The sequence below is a fragment of the Triticum aestivum genome, chromosome 7A (assembly GCF_018294505.1).
Source record: "Triticum aestivum cultivar Chinese Spring chromosome 7A, IWGSC CS RefSeq v2.1, whole genome shotgun sequence".
Lineage (NCBI taxonomy): Eukaryota > Viridiplantae > Streptophyta > Magnoliopsida > Poales > Poaceae > Triticum > Triticum aestivum.
In genome coordinates this window covers 221,017,656-221,038,236 of record NC_057812.1, presented here as the reverse complement: position 1 = coordinate 221,038,236, position 20,581 = coordinate 221,017,656, and the positions used below count along the sequence as shown (strand labels likewise).

Genomic DNA, 20,581 nt, shown 5'->3' with positions numbered 1-20,581 from the left:
AGGCCCCCCGAGCCCGCTTCCTCCGCCGCCAGGCCGCGCCTCCCCCGAGCCGTAGCTCCCGGCTCCGCCGCCTCCCTCGCCCACTCCGGCGGCCGGAGCACCGCGCCGCTTCCCCGCCGCCTCGCTCCGCCGTTGCCGCCGGCCGCCGCCACCGCCGCCGCCTCGCCCCGCCGTCGCCGCCTTGCCCCGACCGCCGCCGCCGCCCGGAGCGCCGCGAGCCGCCCGGCCGCCGCGGGCCCCTGCGCCGCCGCCCCGGCCGCCGGCGACCTCGCCTCCGCCGGCCGCCGTCTTCGTCCCCGCCGTCCTCGGCTTCCGCGCACCGATGAACAGTGCGATCCAGATCTGGATCGGGGTTGCTACAGTAAACCCTAATCCGGGGTAGTTTTTTTTCACCAAGTCCCGGATATTTATAGTTCATATGCCCATGTTCGAGACTCCGTAACTTTGCATCCGTAGCTCCGATTCATGCATATAGCATATCAGAATGTTCATCTCAGAGAGTACATCATTTCATTCCATTGCATCATTTTCATTTGATCTCATCTTGATGCCCGAAATGCTGTTAGAAGAGGGCTACTTGAGTTAATTGCTAGATCTGTTACTCCGTTTAGCACTTTTGTCATTTTTGCCATGATTAATGTATGCATGATATGCCCGTGAGTTCTTCATATGTTTTGTTAAGGGTTTTGTCATCTTTCCAAAGGTGCAACCCATGTATTTTTAGGATGTGTGTGGTGACTTGTGCAAGCTTGTAAAGTGGTGCACTTGCTAATTCTGTTTTCAGGGACTTAGTAATTTCACACAGTCCTGGATTTGTTTATCTCATGATGCCATATGTTCTTGTTGTTTCCTAGTGATCCATGCCTCTTTTGAGGATGATCAGCAAGGGAGTTTTGTTAATATTGTAGTGATCTATCCATCCATGTATTTGTTTGCAATTGTGGAGTACCCTAGCTTGAGTCAAACGAGCTCTAGTTTTGCTTCGTTGCGAATCTGGGCAGATTGTCAACTTGTTTGCGATTTTGCTGATGTTATTGTAGTTGATCCGTGCATGCTATGTCATTGTTCTTGCCATGTCTAGCTTGCATTTTGTGCCTTCTTAAGGGATGTATGCTTTTCTTGCCATGACTTGCACCATGGTGAGTGCATCGAGCTCGTAAACATGCCTTCGTGAGTTATGTTTCAGCATGTCCCAGTTTTCACTAAGTCTGAAAACTGATTATGTTTTTGCTATGTTCGTGTGCTTGTTAGTATATTTTGAGATCCCTTTTGGCTCAAGGTCACTAAGAGACTTTTGTTAAGCTTGTTGAGTAGCTCCATGCCATGTCTTTCTTTGTCATTTTCAGGTCCTGTAGCATGTTGTTTTGTTGCTCCGAAGAGGGCTATATGATCTGAAATTCCAGACAAGTGTTAATTTCACTAAGTCTGAGATCTGTTTGCCATTTGCATTTTTGCCATACTTGTTTGAACCTGTTAATGGATGATTTGGCCGTAGCTCAGTGCTAGACTTTTGTTAAGCATCTTGAATGCTTCCCTGCCATGTATTTTGTTGTCATGTTTGGTGGCTGTAGCATGTTCATTTCGTTGCATTTAGATGCCTACTTGATGTAAATCGCAGACCGGTGTCATATTTGAATCGCTTGCCATTTCCAAACCGTAACTCCGATTCTGGCGTTCTTTATATTGTTTTCAAGCAATTTCATCTCATCTTTCCAGTGGCACACTTGGATTTCCAAGTTGAGGCCAGGTTCATGCATTTCCTGTCATATCTTGCATTTTGCATCCCGCATCGCATCCCGCATAGCATGTCATCATTTCATCCTATTGCTTGTTCTTGCACGTGGTTGAGTGTATCCTTGTTGCTTGTTTGTCTTGTTTGGGTAGAGCCGGGAGACGAGTTCGCTAACGAGGAGCCTGTTGAGTTTGCTTTTGAGGATCCAGTCAACTCTGACAACTGTGCAGGCAAGATGATCATACCCTCGAAATCACTACTATCTTTGCTATGCTAGTTTGCTCGCTCTTTTGCTATGCCATTGCTACGATGCCTACCACTTGCTTGCAAGCCTCCTAAATTGCCATGTCAAACCTCTAACCCACCATTGTCCTAGCAAACCGTTGATTGGCTATGTTACCGCTTTGCTCAGCCCCTCTTATAGCGTTGCTAGTTGCAGGTGAAGATTGGAGGCTGTTCCTTGTTGGAACATTTATTTACTTGTTGGGATATCATTATATTGCCATGTTATCTTAATGCATCTATATACTTGGTAAAGGGTGGAAGGCTCGGCCTCTCGCCTAGTGTTTTGTTCCACTCTTGTCACCCTAGTTTCCGTCATATTGGTGTTATGTTCCCGGATTTTTGCGTTCCTTACGCGGTTGGGTTATAATGGGAACCCCTTGATATTTCGCCTTGATTAAAGCTTTTCCAGCAATGCCCAACCTTGGTCTTACCATTTGCCACCTAGCCTCTTTTTCCCTCGGGTTTCCGGAGCCCGCGGGTCATCTTATTTTAACCCCCCCCCCCCCGAGGGCAGTGCTCCTCTGAGTGTTGGTCCGACCGAGTAGACTGCGGGGCCACCTCGGGGCAACTTGAGGGTTGGTTTTACTCGTAGGATGTCTCATCTAAGTGTGCCCTGAGAAAGAGACATGTGCAGCTCCTATCGAGATTTGTCGGCACATTCGGGCGGTGTTGCTGGTCTTGTTTTAACCTGTCGAAGTGTCTTGAGTAACCAAGATACCGAGTCTGATCGGAACGTCTTGGGAGGAGGTCTATTCCTTCGTTGACCGTGAGAGCTTGTCATGGGCTAAGTTGGGACTCCCCTGCAGGGATTGAACTTTTGAAAGCCGTGCCCGCGGTTATGGGCAGATGGGAATTTGTTAATGTCCGGTTGTAGATAACTTGAACCTTAATTAATTAAAATGAATCAACTGAGTGTGTTACCGTGATGGCCTCTTCTCGGCGGAGTCTGGGAAGTGGACACGGTGTTGGAGTAATGTTTGCGCAGGTTGTTCTCTAGCTTCTCGCTCGTGCTTTGCCTCCTCTTCTCGCTCTCTTTTGCGAATAAGTTAGCCACCATACTTGCTAGTCGCTTGCTGCAGCTCCACTCATATTTTACCTTGCCTTACCTATAAGCTTAAATAATCTTGATCGCGAGGGTGCGAGATTGCTGAGTCCCCGTGGCTCACAGATTACTATTACACCAGATGCAGGGCCTGATGATTCCACTCCAGGAGACGCGTATGAGCTCAAGTAGGAGTTCGACGAAGACTCTCAACGATACTATGTTTCCTTTCCCGATGATCAGTAGTGGTGCCCAGTCGGGGGTGATTGGGACCGTTGCCGCATGTTGGGTTCTCTTTATTTTGGCGTCGTAGTCGGGCCATGAGTGTTTGAATGATGTAATGTTATTTCTGTACTTGATTGACGTGGCGAGTGTAAGCCAACTATGTTATCTCCCTTTTTATTATTATGTTACATGGGATGTTGTGAAGATTACCTAACTTGCGACATATGCCTTCAATGCGATTATGTCTCTAAGTCGTGCCTCGACACGTGGGAGCTATAGTCGCATCGAGGGTGTTACATGCACCTAGGTGAGCAACCTATATGATGCAACGAGGATAGATACACAAGCAAGCAAGAGATATGAAACAAGTAAGCTTGCTCAAATAAAGGCACGAGATAACCAAGAGTGGAGACGGTGGAGACGAGGATGTGTTGCCGAAGTTCCTTTCCTTTGAGAGGAAGTACATCTCCGTTGGAGCGGTGTGGAGGCACAATGCTCCCCAAGAAGCCACTAGGGCCACCGTATTCTCCTCACGCCCTCACACAATGCGAGATGCCATGATTCCACTATTGGTGCCCTTAAAGGTGGCGACTGAACCTTTACAAACAAGGTTGGGGCTCTCTCCACAACTTAATTGGAGGCTCCCAACAAAAACCACGAAGCTTCACCACAATGGAATATGGCTCCGAGGTGACCTCAACCGTCTAGGGTGTTCAAACACCCAAGAGTAACAAAATCCACACAAGAAAGTATGGGGGAAGTAAATATCCTTTGGTGGAAGTGTAGATCTAGGTCTCCTCCTTCAATCCCTAGCAAATCAACAAGTTTGAGTGGCTAGAGAGAGAGATCGGGCAAGAGAGCTTGAAGGGCATTAATGGTGGAGTGAGAGAGGTCAAAGGTAAAAGTGGTAGGTGGGAGAAGCTCCCTTAAATAGTCACCCACATTACCAACCGTTACTGCGTTTTTTGCACTGCAGCGGTACAACCGGTCCTCGTCCCGGTACAACCGGGACTCATGGTGTAACTGCAGAACCCTACCAAGCGGTACAACCGGACAGGCAGGCGGTAGTACCGGCTAAGAAAAATAACCGGACTAACCGCCTGGCTACCGCACAACCACCGCATCAAAACAGGACTTGACCGGTACTTGGGTGGTGCCTGGCCGGAACAACCGCATGGCCTTGAGCTCTTGGGCGGCTAAGTTCTGAGCAGAAGAACCGCTCGGACCACCGGTGGTACCGGTCATCGTGGAACGACCGGGACAACCGGGTCACTACCGCCCAAGAACCGCATCAAACCAGAAGCGAGAGCGGTACTTGAGCGGTGCATGGACGGAACCATCGCCCCAGTGGTTGCAGAGCATGGTGGCGGTACCACCGCCCGGAGGCAGCGGTACAACCGCTCGAGCAAAGCTGGTGAGCGACAAGACCCAGCGGTACAACCGCTCTAGAGAGCGGTACAACCGCTGGGCAGAAACAGTGAGCAGGAAAGAGGGGAAGAGGCAAGGAAAACTCTCTCTCACACACACACCTGAGGAAGGCAAAGAGAGGGTGAGAAAAGTGTACGTGAACTGATTCCCCCGGAGCTTCCTAATGAGGATTCCCTCTTGATAGTAAGGGTACTCTACGACCAAAGAAAATAAAAGCGTAGAGGACACGTCTTCGATCTTTTCCTTCAAGAGGCAATAGCAATCCGATGTAAGCCTAAGCATCGAGAACCTGAAACATATAGCATACGATTAGACCACAAAGGGTTGTCATCATCATCCAAAACATAAAGTAGGGAAATGCCCTTTCAGAGGGCAGGGGTGCCCTCTTTGGAGGCAGCGGCAGAAGGTAGGACAATAGGGTTGGCCCTTGGGAGTTGATGGAGCGTGGCCTCCCTCCAGTGGCGAATTGCTCCCTTGTCGCGGTTGCGTCGATGGCATGATCGGAGGTCGTCGCTTGTTGTTCCGTAGTGTTTGTATCCTTGTCGATTTTGTTTTCTCTTTCTTTTCCTTCTTTGTTGTGATGATGGCTGTAATATGTGGTTGGTGCTTTATATAAAAAGCGGGGCGAAAGCCTTTTTTCGGTAACTGTTTCGCCTAGCAAGAAACAGTTGCAACATCTTTGATTCTTAGGACTTTAAAACGCAGAAATAAAAAAACTATAGGATTTGAGTGGCACGTTTATTTGAATTTTATAAGATTAATAAGGAATATTTGATGACACAAGAAAAACAAAAGAATTGTAAAAGACGAGTGAAGTGGATGTTAGATTTTCATGTAGGATCTAATCCTACGAATCGAAGAACCAATATAGAAGAAAGAAAACTAAGGATTTTAATCCTTCGAAAATCTTATACTCCTTCGAATCAAAGGAGCCCTCGGTTTCCACAGAAGACGGGGGGCAAATTGGGCGGCGAAGACGACACAGCAGCAGCTCCGCCGCTGGGCACATGAATTTTGGAGCCCATCACCGCCCGCGACATCTTCTCCACACTTCTCTCCGCCATCTTCCTCTTCTCCTTTCTCTCTCTCTCTGCCCTGGAAAAAAAGCAATCAAGAACCCATCCATTCCCGCTGTTTTCTGCAGAATAATACACACGGCACAGAGCAGCAGCCAGCGAGTGAGCCTGCGCACTTCGGTCCTGTTCGTCTTGCTGCACAAGGATCCCATCCATTCCCGCTGTTTTCTGCAGAAAAATTCCTGCCTCTGTTCGTAGGCTCGTCCCTTTTCTTGGTTTTGTTGGTTGCTTGGAGGAGAAGGAATCAAGCCCACTTCAGGTGAGTTATCAGCCTATTTCTCTCTCTCTCTTTGATTGCTGGCATCAATTTTAGAGATTCTGAGAGCTATTTTGTTGCTCTGAATTAGATTGATGATGTTGCAAGTGTGATTCCCACATTTCGTCCTGTAATTAATTTCCTGGGGGAGATTCACTCAACTGTCTCATGTATGCAAGGTTGCTGCTTATTTTAACTGTGAAACAAGTCTATTTTGAACCATGTGCTTGGTCCAACTTGAGCTCAATACGATGAAACAGTTTATATTAACCCCGGACTTCTAAAACTGCACCATATGCTAGTTCTGGAAAGTGGTCTTGTGCATCCGGCCTTTCGGAAGTGTGTGGAAACAAAATTATTTGTAGGGATTACTAGGAATTCGTAATCTGCAACATTTCATAAAGAAATTGGATACCCCAGGTAGGTGCACCCACGCTACACCCACAATCGAAAACATAGCAAAACAAATTAGAAAAATCTGAAACTTTTTAGCTTCGATTATGACCAAATTTTTTAGGTGCTTGCAAAATTTGGTGGCCAAATGACATCCGAGGAGCTCTGTACAAAAAAATATATATTTGTGCTCAAATGTATGTGCACTGTTTGAGCAGATTTGTATTCCGTTTGTATGGAGATCATTTGACGTTATTTGGCCACCAAACTTTGCAAGCACCTAAAACATTTGTTCATAATTAATGCCACAAAGTTTCAGATTTTTTTTTATTTCTTTTGATTTTACTGTCCAATGTGATCATTTCTGTTCCATACAGGAAACACAAAAGAGAAATGAATTTCTCATGCATTTTCTTAACATGACATAATAGCCATACTTGTTTGATGAATTTTTGTATGTTGTCATTTCATAGCATCCCCAACATCCATGTTTTTTCGCACATATTTTTAAATGCCCAAAACACGAAACCGAATTTTAAAACTGCTCTATTGTTCATTTTAAACGGAGGTTTTGAAAGTCCGGAATTTAATATGAATAATAGTTCAATGTTTAAAATGGACTTCTGGGCTTAAGCTCCATGTTGTGTTTTAACTGGGCCCGTAGGAATTTGCACATGTATGTAGTTTAATGTATCCAAGCATCTTAGCATAGATTGCAATGATGGAGTTTCTACATAAACTGCTCTTTCTGCTCTTCACTTTATTACCAGAAATATTCATTTGTCTCAGCTGTGAATGATGTATTTTTCTTTCCCTGTTTCAGTCTAAGCCTCTAACCTACAGTTGTTAGCTCAATGGCTGGGGCCAGCAACAGGCGTGGAGCAGTGATGGAGGATTGGATGCTCTCCACACCCAGCCCAAGAACACTCATGTTGAGCCTGTTCAACAATGATTTCAGCTCCGGTCCCTTCTCCGATGTTTCCAGTGACAGTGGCAGCAACAAACCTCATGATGGAATGGAGAGGAGCAAAGCTTCTGTCGGTTCGAGCCCGGGAGAAAGTTCTCAAGTTACAAAAACCTCTCTCCATTTTGAACCAAACCTGTTTGATGCTAATGAGAAATCAAGCCCAGATAGTGGCAGTCCAGCAGAAAGGAACGGTTTCTGTGCACTCAAGATCGACACTTCCCGTGTTGGTTTTTCCGCGTCGATTCGGTCTCCTATCATAATTCCACCCGGTGTGAGTCCAAGGGAACTTCTTGAGTCACCGGTTTTTCTTCCCAACGCAATCGTATGTTACTATCCCTGCCTCGATCAATTTCAGTTATGTGCAATGATCACCTATGGGGAGCATTTTTATCAGTACATGATCAAACTATTCTCTGACTAGGATAGCTCCATTTTTATTTGTATTGTACAATCTGCAGTTTCTTGGAATTGTCGATTATTATTGCTCTTGGATATGATGCTCCCAGTATAATGTTTACGGTGTCAAACTTTTGTAAATGGTTATTGTTTATGCAGGCACAACCTTCTCCTACGACCGGTAAATTGCCATTTCTGATGCGTACTAATGCTAATACAACAATACCATCGGTCCATAAGAAGGCTCAAGAGCTGTCACATGATGATCATACAATCTCCTTCCAGCAAATTTTGAGGTCTAAACCAACTTTTTCATTTGTTGACAAGGTAATTTTCTCCAAGATTACTATCTTATCGCCTATTTCCTGTCACTATCTGGCAGCGCCGGTTTTCTCGTTCTTGCAAAAATTGCAAGCAAAGTCAAATCCTCTTTTCAATGATGCATTGACCCGAAAAAGGTTTAACTGTTCAGGGTCCCAGTGTTACTCATCACAACCAGCCCTTAGCAAGCGAGAACAATCACCGTATCCCTGACAACGAACAAGAAGATAGCAAGGCAAACAGAAACGGAGACGATTCTCCAGCAACGATCATTGTCCGTGCCGAGGATGGATATAATTGGAGGAAATATGGGAAGAAGCAAGTGAAGAACAGTGAACATCCAACAAGCTACTACAAATGCAGTCACCAAAATTGCCCCGTCAAGAAAAAGGTGGAGCGTTGTCAAGATGGCGATATAACAGAGATAGTCTACAAAGGTTCTCACAATCACCCTTTACCGCCCCCCGACAGACGGCCAAGCGTCCCCTTCTCACACTCCAACGATCTGCAAGCCGATGGCGAAGAGAATGCTTTGGATGACCACTTCCAACATGCACATGGTGAAGTTCCTGCGACAAACTTGTCTGCTTCTCTTAACAGAGAAGGATTTGCAGACAGATCAGCTATCCGAGAAGCTATTGATGTCTCGCCGCCGACACTCTCCGGTGAGGACAATAACAGGGAAGCACATGGTACTGTATCTTCGGGCATTGACAGGGACCAAGATGTGACTGAGTCGAAGAGAAGGTTAGTTAAACTTCTTCACTAATTCCCTAACACAAGCCTGCTGTAGTTCCAATAAACCGATGTTGGTAGCTACATCATCGGTTCTTTTGAATCTCATTTCAGGATGATGGATTATGTCACTCCAGCCACCGCCATCGGTACTATAGACATAGGGGCTCTGGCGTCGAGAGCTGTCCGAGAGGCCCGCGTCATCGTGCAGACCACAAGCGAGGTCGACGTGCTTGACGACGGTTACCGCTGGCGCAAGTACGGGCAGAAAGTTGTCAAAGGCAACCCAAATCCAAGGTCACTTCTCTGCGATTTCTTTCATTCCCTTGGTAGGACACAAAGTAGTACTCCGTATCTAGACAAATCTAAGACAAGAATTTTGGGACTGACGAAATAGATTGTTAGCTTCAGAAACACTTGGCCCCGAAGAAGAAACACCCACCCTTTTGCTCCGTATGTGTGCAGGAGCTACTACAAATGCACGCACCCGAGCTGCCCGGTGCGCAAGCACGTCGAGAGGGCGCCGAATGACCTGAAATCGGTCATCACAACGTACGAGGGCAAGCACACCCATGAGGTTCCAGCTGACAGAAACAATGGCTACCCAAGCTCAGGTCATGGTCATGTTGCGCCACTGCCACAAGCTAATGGCCTCCACTGGAGGTCAGGACCAGCACAAGGAGGTATCATCCCTCAGTACAGTGGCGCTGCTGCTTATGGCTCACTTGCGCAGCTCGGTGTAGCAGGCGGCTTCCCCTTTGGAATGCTGCCCCGCGGCCTGGCGCTTGTTCCGGTGCCGGCGCAGATGATGGCTGGCCATCCATCGGCTATGCAGGGGACCCCAAGGCTTGTGCTGCAGGCAAGGGAGGTGAAGGGGAATCCGGCAGCACGGCCAGCAGACCAGAGTGGAACTGGTCCGGCAGCTTACCAGCAGCTGATGAGCAGGTTGTCTCAGGGTCCTAACATGTAAATATTCAGGTCTCTTGTAAGATAAGACATGCATTATCTTATGCTTTTGTATGTGAAAACAATTTTGGTGATGTACCCTTGTTCTTCCATGTCACCTTTTTTCAGTTTCACTTCATGGTTACAGAGGACTCGTCTTACAGAAAAAGGGAACACAGAGAATTCAAATGATTTTAAGCAGGAAAAATGGATTAAGATCTGAGGTAGCTAACCAAAGTTGCCATATGGTTTCTGGGGGAGGGCATTACCTTCGTTGCTGAAATATTCAGGTTTCAAGCGAACATTGAATCAACTATAGTCAGATCCTGTAAAACTTTACATGTTTTTGATTTACCTAATCTGACAGTTTTAACTCACTGCAGTTCAGATCCTGAGTTATTCTGGTTTACACATTTTATTATGGCGCAACAGCACACCTATTTACAGCAAATCATCATTGCGCAACATAAAGATACGACACTAAGTACTAACAATTTCCACAATAACCAACTTACATTTGTTTTTTGGATTGAGTTGCAAAAGGCCAAGCAATATGTTCCCACTATATTATCATGTCAGAACCCAGAAACATCAAAGCTGAAAACCACACCATCACCTCTTATAATCTGTAATCCATACGAAATGTGTATCCTGGCAAGCTCCAAAACACTTTACATTTGGTTAAGGACTCTTTTAACTGAGGTGTTCAAGTTAACCCTAACTCCCTAGTTTGTTGAAACGTCGATTTATGTATTTGGTATTTTCTTCACTAAAAATTACAACCAAAACTGCAGCTCTGCATGTTCGGTGCCTCCATGCTCACTGCCAGCTAACTGCTGGCTGCTGGGAATTCTCTCTGATAAATCGCCTTCCACCGCTCCAGCTCCTCCCTGCACAAGCATTGTTCAAACATTCGTGTCAGAGTGCTTTCGTATGGCAGGAAGAAAGTACAAGAGTTCTCGTAGACCAGTCCTCTCCCCCTTGCAAGGACTCAGTTTCAATCAATGTATCTACAGACTCACAGTCCACCTCTGCTTCAGTTACCAGAAAAATAACCGCCATTATATTGTAAGATATGGCTGTCAACAAGTTAATTGCTATCTGTCTAATGTCTATCAATGCAATTTAACGAATGGCCACGGGCCAAATACTAGTTTGTTCAGAAGAAGCTTTGTGCACTGTGATATGTGCACCCCAAGCAGGAAGCCAAAATACGATAACTGCATTGAGCTTGCGGGTCAAAGCCAAGGAAACCAATAGATTGACTATAACTATTCCGGTATCTTGGTAGGAAAATTAGGTCGGTTGTGCTTTTAGATGTTGTTTGTTAGACAGTGAGAGGATATAAGTGGGTACAGTGCATTCTTTCCTTGTCCAAGCAAAGTAGTTTTGATTAAGAGTCTAAAAGAAAAACAATCGCCATGTAAGAGTTTGTCAGTTCAAAATTCAAAGTTACACCAGGGTCAATAGATTTATCTGGAATCCTGGAAGTGGTTGGCGCTTGGCTGCTTTATCTAGCACAGAATTATCGTTGTCACAGAAATAGTCCACCTAATTGAATAAAAAGTATAAGTCTTAACAAGGATCACCTTAAGCATCGCCCTATTGACTCGTAATGAAGAAGCCCGAGAACTTTACGCCGCCCATCATTCCTACGACCAGCCCCCCTTTTGACCACTGGAAGTTGCTTGATACCTTTGACTTCCATGAGCACCTTAGCCGTGCTCAGATCTGTGTCGGGAAAGCAGGTCACCAGCCCTCTTTCATTGCCATGGTACTGAAACCCTCGTGTGAGGCACGATGTAACAAGAGCAGAATTCACCTGAAAAGACCCTTCGATTAATATGTGTGTTGTTTTACAGAAAATGACAATCAGATGGTAAGTTTAACTGTAGACCATAGATTTGTGAGGTTACATACATCCAGATCAGATGAATTTTCCCCAGTACCATTAGCATCTTCACTTGATTCAAATCCTCTGCGACGAATGTCACCAACTGTAACAATCCCTTCAAGAAAATCTTCATTGTCTACAACAAGAACACAACCTTGCTGCTTATCATGCATAAGCAGTGTTGCCTCCTTGATAGTGGCTGTAGATGTAACCTTGATAAAATGCTTTGACATTGCTCGAGATACCTGGAAGAGTTCTTGTTAGAAAGGTTTAAAATAGCCAGCACAGTTTAGCATATTTAATCAAATGAAAAAAAGAAAAACTGGAACATGAACTGTTAGACCTTCAACTCATCGAGAAGCATCTCCTCACTGTTACTACCATAGTGATATAGATCATCTTCTAGAATTGCTAGTTCAACATCATCTCCATCTGGTCGTCTCCCATCTGTCTCACTCCTATTAGCAGGGGGTAATAGTGACGCATAACCATGGCGAGGAGATGTAGCCTCAAACATCTCTTTGTTGCTGGAGTGACTTACAACCGATGGGACCCATATTGCTAAACCAACAGCTCCCTGTTAATCGAAAACAAGTGTAAGCTTAAACTTGGTATATTTAGTATGTTAAATGACATGCTTTTACAGCAAAATAACAAATGCATCGGATGGACATTACCATCAGAGGAAGTAGAATTCTGTAATCTTTTGTCAGTTCAAAGAGTAGCAGTACAGATGTCAATGGAACTGAACAAACTGAGGCTAGGGTAGCAGCCATTCCCACCTGAATTAAGTAGAAAGTAGTATTACTTTTGGCCATATCAAACTTTAAACTACCCGCCTAGCTCAAAAACAAAACTTACAAGTGCATAAGCTTGAGGGTGTGCAACAGCAGTGTTACCCGGAATGGCAGAGTTTATTAATTCTGCCGCTGAGCCCCCAAAAACAGCACCAACAGCAGCACCAATCATCAAGCTTGGGGCATATAGACCACCAACAAGACCAGAACCTTTGCATAGTGCAGTCGCAACAACTTTTGCAGCAGCCAACTGAGCTAATAGCCAAATTCCAGGAGCTGAAGCACTTTTTCCGGTATGTAGAATTTCATCTACATTGGTGAAACCCCAATACAGTATTCCAGGGTATCTTAGAGCTATTAAACCTGCTCCAAGACCACCTAAAGCCGGACATACTACAGCAGGGAGACCAAATTTTTTCCTTATCAAGTCGAAAGTCTTTGTGAACCAAACAACCAGCTGCCTGAATACCACACTCACTACCCCACAAAGCATGCCTAGAATAAGATAGAGTGGAAGCTCTGCACAATATAACTTTAGTCAGTTGCATACTTAGACAACTGAAATTTTAAACAATAATAAATACACATTGTGAAACATCAGAATTGGGAATTAATAAATGTCTAACTGCCAGATGAAAAAGAATCGCAGCAACAAGTGCTAAAACCGAATGTAAATTTACAAGGAATGGATCATGCTGCTAGCTGTGCATTATAATTGCATAGCTGGTAGACCGAGGAGACTACAGAAGGTGCTATAACTATTGTTTTCTCTCCTGCACAAGCCACCTACAGTTCTGGGATTTTATACCAGGAATTAAGCATTATAAATTCATCAGTTAATAACTAACACATCATACCGTTATTTAAATTTCTTTGTTTCAAAAGGGGAAGATGAATGCTAAGATGGGATATTGTAGCCAAAAATGCTGGAGTACTAAAAAGAAAGTACATAGTCAACTGGTCAGAGTGTCAGACAAAAGATTGGCAAGTTGGAAAATATTATCCACCATGTTACTACGACGTGGGCCCGAGCCCCACATGTTTCATCATATTGCATTTTTCTAATTTTTACTTGTTTGCTTGATACTAAGGTAATTTTCTCATGATAAATTTGCCTAGAACAAAAAAAATAAGGTGTCATATTTGCAAGCAAAATGGGCTATAATGACTTACTATTTGGAAAACAGGGTTGGAAATAGATATTTACCCTATTAAAATTACTAAAACTAGCAAAAACATCATTTTTATGCATAGTGCAGCAAATAGACTGATTTCTTGCAAAAACAAAACAAAAGATAAAAACTAGAAACCAGGTGCAAGATACAACACACGTTTTTATGGGTGTTCAAGAAAAAGAAGCAGGTGCAAGATGACACCCTAATTTTCCTACTACAGTAGAGCACATAATACATATCTACTAATTAAACAAGAACTACCTTTCTGTAATACCAAATTTGATCGGAATAAGATAAAATACCAGCGGCAGATTTTAGTTCATACGTCGGGACAATAAAAGCTGCCTTCTCCCCTAACAAAACATTGGACACAGTTGATGATATAACTGATGCCAAAATAATCATAGCAGTTGTAAAGGGTGGTGAGTTCTCTGCTCGGAGTGGCCTCAGTACTGTTTCGATAGCAAAAAAACATCCAGCAACTGCAGCATTAAAACCTGAACATATAGTAACACAAGTGTCAGGGGAGGAATATAGGAAAGAAACTCAACAACATGAGTATGGGACTAAGGAGCTGGTAACATAAAAGAATATGAATCTGCTCTTCACTCCCGCAAAGATCTATAATGTTCCTAAATATGATTTGTTGTCCTTCTTGCTTGTCTAATTATTGCATCGTCCTTTCTTCTTTAACTTCTGCCTAGCATCTTAGCAGGATTTCGTTGTTATTTAATTCTATCTTATGCATGTGAACATTTGAACAGATATAGTTACTTAGGTATACCTGAAGCAATTCCAGCAGCTGATCCAGCTGCAATAAGAGCAATCCTTCGTTCCCTGTTGTTCTCCATCATTTCAGCGCACCCAATTGCACAAGACTTGCCAATATCAACACTAGGCCCTTCAGGACCCAATGAACATCCCGTCCCTAAAGTAATTGCAGCTTGGATGGCCTTGATTGCAGGAAAAATCGCACTCATGAAATCGATACCTTCCCTTTGAGATGACATCGATAGCCTTATCTGCTCAAATATCTCCAGCAATCCATGCATCATACCAACAACAACTCCACCAGTCACTGGAATTAACAATATCCTATGCCAAGTATCAGCAAGCCTCTGCAGGCGAAGCCAAGCAGCGCCCTCGGTGGGTGTGCCTGCCCATGCCCATTCATGTATGACATGCACCTGAAAAGGGCAAGGCAAGTGTTTTTCAAACAGCTGAACGGGAAAGACTACAAAAGAACCTTTTAGTTCAAACAATAAACTAAATCTGATTGAATAGCTCCTGCTTAATGACTATGATCTTCCTAAGCAAGGTCTTTCCCATTAGATCTAAAGAGTTAAAAACACAGACAGACACCAAACATGCAACTACACAAGGATTTGGATCTCACCCTGTAGTAAAAAATAATTAGTAGTAGCTCCACATGACTCAAACAATTACAATGCAAGAACATAGAAGTGTCTTAACACAGAGATGGCCTTAGTCTCTATCTGAGACCTGAAATAACACCAAAATACTACTCCCAATGTACCACAACCCCCACTCAAAGCTCTCCAAAGCACACAATCAGAACAAAACCTCATCAAACCGGAATCAGCAGCAAGAAGACATTAAATAACACAAAACCTCATCAAAACGGCAAATCATCATCAGGTTAACATACTGCACATAGAACTCCTTGGCCTTGCTCACCCCCATACCATCACAAGACATACACTAACACGAATGCTCTTAACTAGCAGAGACCATAACTGGACCGGCTATCAGCAATTCTCTGTAGCATCATATTCCATGTGAAGATAACCAAACAACACATGTTCACATTTACAATCATCTTCACCACAAATGAGACAATAAGTTTCTTCCACATCTCTGTGTTGCCTCATACAGGAGTGTGCTACAGAACTACTCCCACTGTAAACTAATATAATACTCCTCCGTTCCTAAATATTTGTCTTTTTAGAGATTTCAAATGGACTACCACATACCGATGCATATAGACATATTTTAGAGTGTAGATTCACTCATTTTGCTTCGTATGTAGTCACTTGTTGAAATCTCTAGAAAGACAAATATTTAGGAACGGAGGGAGCATCTTTTAGATCACTAGTAGTAGTGATCTAAAAGATCTTATATTAGTTTACAGAGGGAGTACTACAATGCATGTAAATGTATACCCTCATTCATAGTCCAGAGTGTCTGGAAATCCCCAAAACATCTATCTCATGGCAACAGACTCACAAAAACAGTCACCTTAGAAAGATAAAAGTAAATCTCATAGACCCTGTACTTGCCAGGCATAGAGATCTCGGCAGAATACTATTTTCCCCAAAAGAAACCGTTTGAAAGAACTGATAAATAACGCATTTTTCCTCCACGCAGATCTCTTACTTACCCCGCGGTTAAACGCGGCGACGCAGATGCCGGTAGCGAGCCCGAGGAGGCACCCGACGAGCAGCAGCGCCCACTCGGGCGGCGCGCCGTCCCCGAGCTCGTCACTCTCCTCCTCCCTCCTGGGCGCCCCCGCCTCCCCCGCCGCCGTAGGGGACGCCGGGCCGCTGTCGACGTGGTTATGGCGCCCCCTGCTCGAGAGCCGGCGGTCCAGGTTCCGCAGCAGCTCGCGCACGCGGTTCCTTCGCGGGGTCGTCGGCGAGTCGGGGTCGGAGGAGGACGGCAGCGCGGCGGCGCCGGAACGCAGCGGCTCGAGGTCGATGTGCGCCATGGCGCGCGGGCAGGGCAGGAGCGCGAGCTTAGCGCAATTGCATCAAAACTAGGTTCCCGGGCTCGCTGGCCCGCGGCGGATCTGGGGGATTTGTCTCGGGCGATCTCGTCGGCGGTTGAGCGATGGCGAGGCGGGCAGAGGGAGAGGTGTGGGCGGACGTTAGGAGGGAGGAAAGGGAAGTGCGCGTGCTTGTTTTCCAGGTTACCCCTCGTCAAAGGCTCTATTTCCAAAATACATGGCGTGTTCTATTTCATTAGCGAAAGATTTTTACCAGCAAATACTCTATTTTTTGCCGATATAATTCAATTCCGAGCCCATACTCATTTACATCCGACGCATAGTAAGAGGGGTCTGCTACGCGTCGACCGGGTGATGTTTAGAAAACATTTGTCGCCTCGGTAGCCGTAGGATCACGAGCTCAACAACCATTCGATCTTTTTCCCGTGCAACAAGGCCTGTGTTGCACTTGGCGCTTTGCAACACGAGCCTTGTTGCTCTCTTACCGAACCATTTTTTCTTTGAAACAAGTAGGGATGGCAATGGATAGAGTATGGGCGGGTGCAACCTCTTTCTACCCGAACCCATACACTTAGAAACTTTTTATACCCACCCACTTTAATATACATGGGTATAAACTGACACCCATGCCCATACCCATCGGGTATCCTATACCCGACGGGTATCCATTGGATACAATATATAGCATTCAAATTCTTAAGAGGTAGAGAAATGAGTTCAAAATTCAAGTGATCATGGTAGAGTAGTATAGCACATATGTGGCCTCCTCCAGTGGGTGGCCTCTTGGAGGCATCAGGAGAGTATGAGCAGCGGTTGGTGGAAGGCCGACATAGTGGAAGGCGGTGGTGGGAATTGGGGATCATTGGATCGAGTGTTCGACAAGAGTCCGGTAGCGAAGAGTCGATATTTCATCTTTTTGAGGAGTCACATAGGACGTATGAGGAGTGGCGAGCAGGTGATTATGAGCCTATGAGTTATGACTTGTTTAAGGAATACGAGATTTAGGGTTGGACCATATGAGTTGGATGTTAACCCCACATGTTATAGGAGTTATTTTCATTTATTAATTGTTTCTATGTATCCATTGGATTACCCATGGGCACAATTTCTTACCCATCTCTATCCATATATTTTGCGGGTATGGGTACCCATTACCCGTGGGTAGAAAATCTCTTCAAGTCTTGCCCATACTCATTGTTTTCGGGTAGGGTACCCGCGGGTACCCATGCCCATGGGCAAAACTGCCATCCCTAGAAACAAGGTCTATGTTTCAGAGACAATACCTCTGTTGCGGAAAAAAAAACTTTTTAATTACCCATCTGAAGCAAGAAGCTTGTTGCAAAAATAAAGAAATCTCATTGCAATCAATGGTCGTTTGTCGCCGCCATTTGCAACAATGTTGTTGTTGCAGAAACTCGTCTCGCGGCACCACCATTGGCGGCGACGAGGCCACGGTGAACGATGTGCGGTAGTTGGGTAGGTCCGCGGCGCGGGGATGGGGCGGCGAGCAAGGGCGCGGTAAGCGGCGGCAACTTCGCCCCTCTCCCCAAGCTTGCAGCAATTTCGCAACAGCTAGACTTGGCCATGGGTGCTCTCTCTTCTCATGCACAACAGAGGATTTGGGTGTGTGCTTGGAGATGTACATCCATGGAAGAGACCTGAAGGTAGGAGATGAGGTTCGGGAGAAAATATGTGATGTACTTTTTTCCTTTTTGATAAGAACATAAGCATGGGTGACTGATTGTGGGTCCTATTTGGACACATGCCGCACAATCGATGGATTAGGTTTGGAACACGGTCTGTGTTGCAGAAGTAGCCTCCACAACAAAAGCCATGTTGCAAAGCTCATGCATATAATAAGAGTTGATGTGTGCCACACGATTAAAAGTTTATTTGATGGCTATAGAGGCGGTCAACGCGCGCAGCGATCCGCCAGATGATACCAAGCATTTTCCATCCAAAAAATGCAGAAAAAAAATCATTTTTTGTCATCCAATATGCTTAGATGCGTGATGTCCATGCAAAATTTCAGGGTGTTTGGACATTCGAGAAGCTCGTGGTACCAAAGACAACATCGGATGCAAATAGTGTTGTTTTCAAAAGTTTCTCACATACCCAAAATTTACCTTTTTTTCCACGCGCTCCTCCAATGTTCAAACTTCCCCAAATTTCGCACAGGCACCACGCACTTGAGCATCTTGCACCATAAAAAATCACTTTTTTGTTATTTAAAATGATTTTACTGTTCACATCCGGGCTCATCTGAGCTTGGGTGCAGAATAGTCGCACTATATTTTATGCGCTTTTGTGTGTGAAACATTACATAACGACAAGAAAATGTTTTTCAATATAGTATGAATCTAGCGACATCAATTTTTTCACGTACAATGATGGAGAGGTTGAGGGCTTTAGCCACTTTTCCAGAAAAGGAAAAATGTCACTACAATATTCAAGATGGGAATGGGTTGACCCGGACCTTGCCCTGGGCCCCATGGTCAGTATGGGGGTGGCCCATTTCATCAGAAATTTTTGGCCTCATTGACTCGTTGGGTACATGAGGTCGACGCAAAATCGTAGAAGCACTGCATCGTAGAAATAGAAATGTTACAGATCCCTTGGAATGGCACTCCGAGAGCTGAAACATTTCATCAAGGCCTCCGTTGCTGCCACAAGAATTCTAGAATAGATAAACCGTGTGTCCAAGATCAATGGTGATGACCCAAAGGGGCATGTTTTGGATTAAGTTTGTGGAGAGATTCAGTTTGAATCAGTTCGTTGTGTACCCGTTCGGGCCTAATATGATAGTCCTCAAAGATTTTTGCCTCCATATTCCTGTTGGCCAAACAATTGCTTTTGTTGGCTCAAGTGGCAGCGGCAAGTCTACCGCAATAGTGCTGGTCCAGAGTTGTTCGGAGGCGGCCGACAGTGACAGAGATTGTTGGGGGTGGCTAGCGGCGTGATACGTCTTCAACGTATCTATAATTTAAGTATTTATACCATGTTTACAACAATTTTATATGGTTTTGGTATGATTTTATTATAACTAACCCGGACTAGTGTTGTTTTCAGCAGAACTACTGTGGTGTCATTTTTTGTGCAGAAACAAAAGTTCTTGGAATGGGTTGAAAAATTACGGTGATTTTTTATCGACCAAAAGAGACCCCGGAAGCACCGGAGCTGGGCCAGGAAGTGACCGAGGAGGCCACAAGCCTGGGGGGCGCCCACCCCCCTAGGGCACGCCTCTCGAGCTTGTGGGCCCCTCGGGCACCCCCTTGACGTGAGACCGACGCCAAAAATTCCCATAAATACCAAACCCCCCAAAAAGAAACCTAGATCGGAAGTTCCGCTGCTGCAAGCCTCTATAGCCATGAAAAACCAATCGGGAGCCCGTTCCGGCACCCTACCGAAGGGGGAAATCATCACGGGAGGCCATCTTCATCATCCCGGCGGTCTCCATGGCGAGGAGGGAGTAGTTCACCCTCGGGGCTGAGGGTATGTTCCAGTAGCTATGTGTTTGGTCTCTCTCTTGTGTTCTTGATTTGGCACGATCTTGATATATCACGAGCTTTGTTACTATAGTTGGATCATATGGTGTTTCTCCCTCTCTATATCTTGTGATGAATTGAGTTTTACCTTTGAGGTTTCACTATTATCGGATTGAATACTTTTATGGATTTGAGAACACTTGATGTATGTCTTGCGTGGGATACCTGTGGTGACAATGTGGTGTTCTATTGATTCACTTGATGTATGTTTTGGCACTCAACTCGCGGATTCCTGAGGTGACATTGGCTATGCATAGAGGTTGATGCATGTTTTCATCATTGTTTCTCCGGTAGAAATCTTGGGGCACTCATTGAGGTTCTTTGTGTTGGATTGAATATTATGAATTTGAAGTTGTTTGATGCATATCGTATAATTGACCCACTAATACTTGAGGTGACAAGTATCTAGGTGACATTAGGGATAGCTCTAGGGTTGTTTGTGACACTTCTAGGAATAGCTCAAAAGATTGATCAGAAAGAATAACTTTGAGGTGGTTTCGTGCCCTACAAGAAATTTCATCTTATGTTCTTCGCCATAGGAACTTTGGAGTGACTCTTTGTCTCACGTTGAGGGATTGCCATATGATTTAATTATGTTATCATTGTTGAGACTTTGCACTAGT

The 20,581-nt window shown here is 44.9% G+C and overlaps 2 protein-coding genes across 4 annotated transcripts; one reads left to right on the top strand and one right to left on the bottom strand.

Moving 5' to 3' along the window:
• The first annotated feature begins 5,653 nt into the window (after positions 1-5,653).
• LOC123150983 (probable WRKY transcription factor 2) lies at positions 5,654-10,255 on the top strand. Its single transcript, XM_044570780.1, has 7 exons — positions 5,654-6,047; positions 7,261-7,726; positions 7,960-8,127; positions 8,273-8,868; positions 8,971-9,153; positions 9,322-9,822; positions 9,931-10,255. The coding sequence occupies exons 2-7, from the start codon at positions 7,292-7,294 to the stop codon at positions 10,022-10,024; spliced, it is 1,977 nt and encodes a 658-aa protein (XP_044426715.1). The 5' UTR covers positions 5,654-6,047; positions 7,261-7,291; the 3' UTR covers positions 10,025-10,255.
• Positions 10,256-10,392: 137 nt separating this feature from the next.
• On the bottom strand, positions 10,393-16,582 carry LOC123150982 (chloride channel protein CLC-f). Of its 3 annotated transcripts, XM_044570777.1 has the most exons (9): positions 16,069-16,582; positions 14,452-14,854; positions 13,970-14,164; positions 12,557-13,011; positions 12,373-12,477; positions 12,039-12,272; positions 11,722-11,940; positions 11,391-11,623; positions 10,393-10,691 (listed from the first exon to the last, which is right to left on the bottom strand). In XM_044570777.1, the coding sequence occupies exons 1-9, from the start codon at positions 16,393-16,395 to the stop codon at positions 10,631-10,633; spliced, it is 2,232 nt and encodes a 743-aa protein (XP_044426712.1). In that variant the 5' UTR covers positions 16,396-16,582; the 3' UTR covers positions 10,393-10,630. The 3 variants fall into 3 exon arrangements, with proteins under 3 accessions (XP_044426712.1, XP_044426714.1, XP_044426713.1); XM_044570779.1 differs by lacking the exon at positions 16,069-16,582 and having other exon boundaries at positions 13,993-14,164; positions 14,452-14,546; XM_044570778.1 differs by lacking the exons at positions 14,452-14,854; positions 16,069-16,582 and having other exon boundaries at positions 13,929-14,164.
• Positions 16,583-20,581: the final 3,999 nt, after the last annotated feature.

Coding starts and splice junctions, on each gene's coding strand:
- LOC123150983 (XM_044570780.1), top strand. CDS start 7,292: ATGGCTGGGGCCAGCAACAGGCGTGGAGCAGTGATGGAGGATTGGATG. Junction 8,128..8,272: donor CTTTTTCATTTGTTGACAAG/GTAATTTTCTCC, acceptor TTAACTGTTCAG/GGTCCCAGTGTTACTCATCA. Junction 9,154..9,321: donor AAAGGCAACCCAAATCCAAG/GTCACTTCTCTG, acceptor GTATGTGTGCAG/GAGCTACTACAAATGCACGC.
- LOC123150982 (XM_044570777.1), bottom strand. CDS start 16,395: ATGGCGCACATCGACCTCGAGCCGCTGCGTTCCGGCGCCGCCGCGCTG. Junction 14,855..16,068: donor TCGCCGCGTTTAACCGCGGG/GTAAGTAAGAGA, acceptor TGCCCTTTTCAG/GTGCATGTCATACATGAATG. Junction 14,165..14,451: donor AGCTGCTGGAATTGCTTCAG/GTATACCTAAGT, acceptor CTATATGTTCAG/GTTTTAATGCTGCAGTTGCT.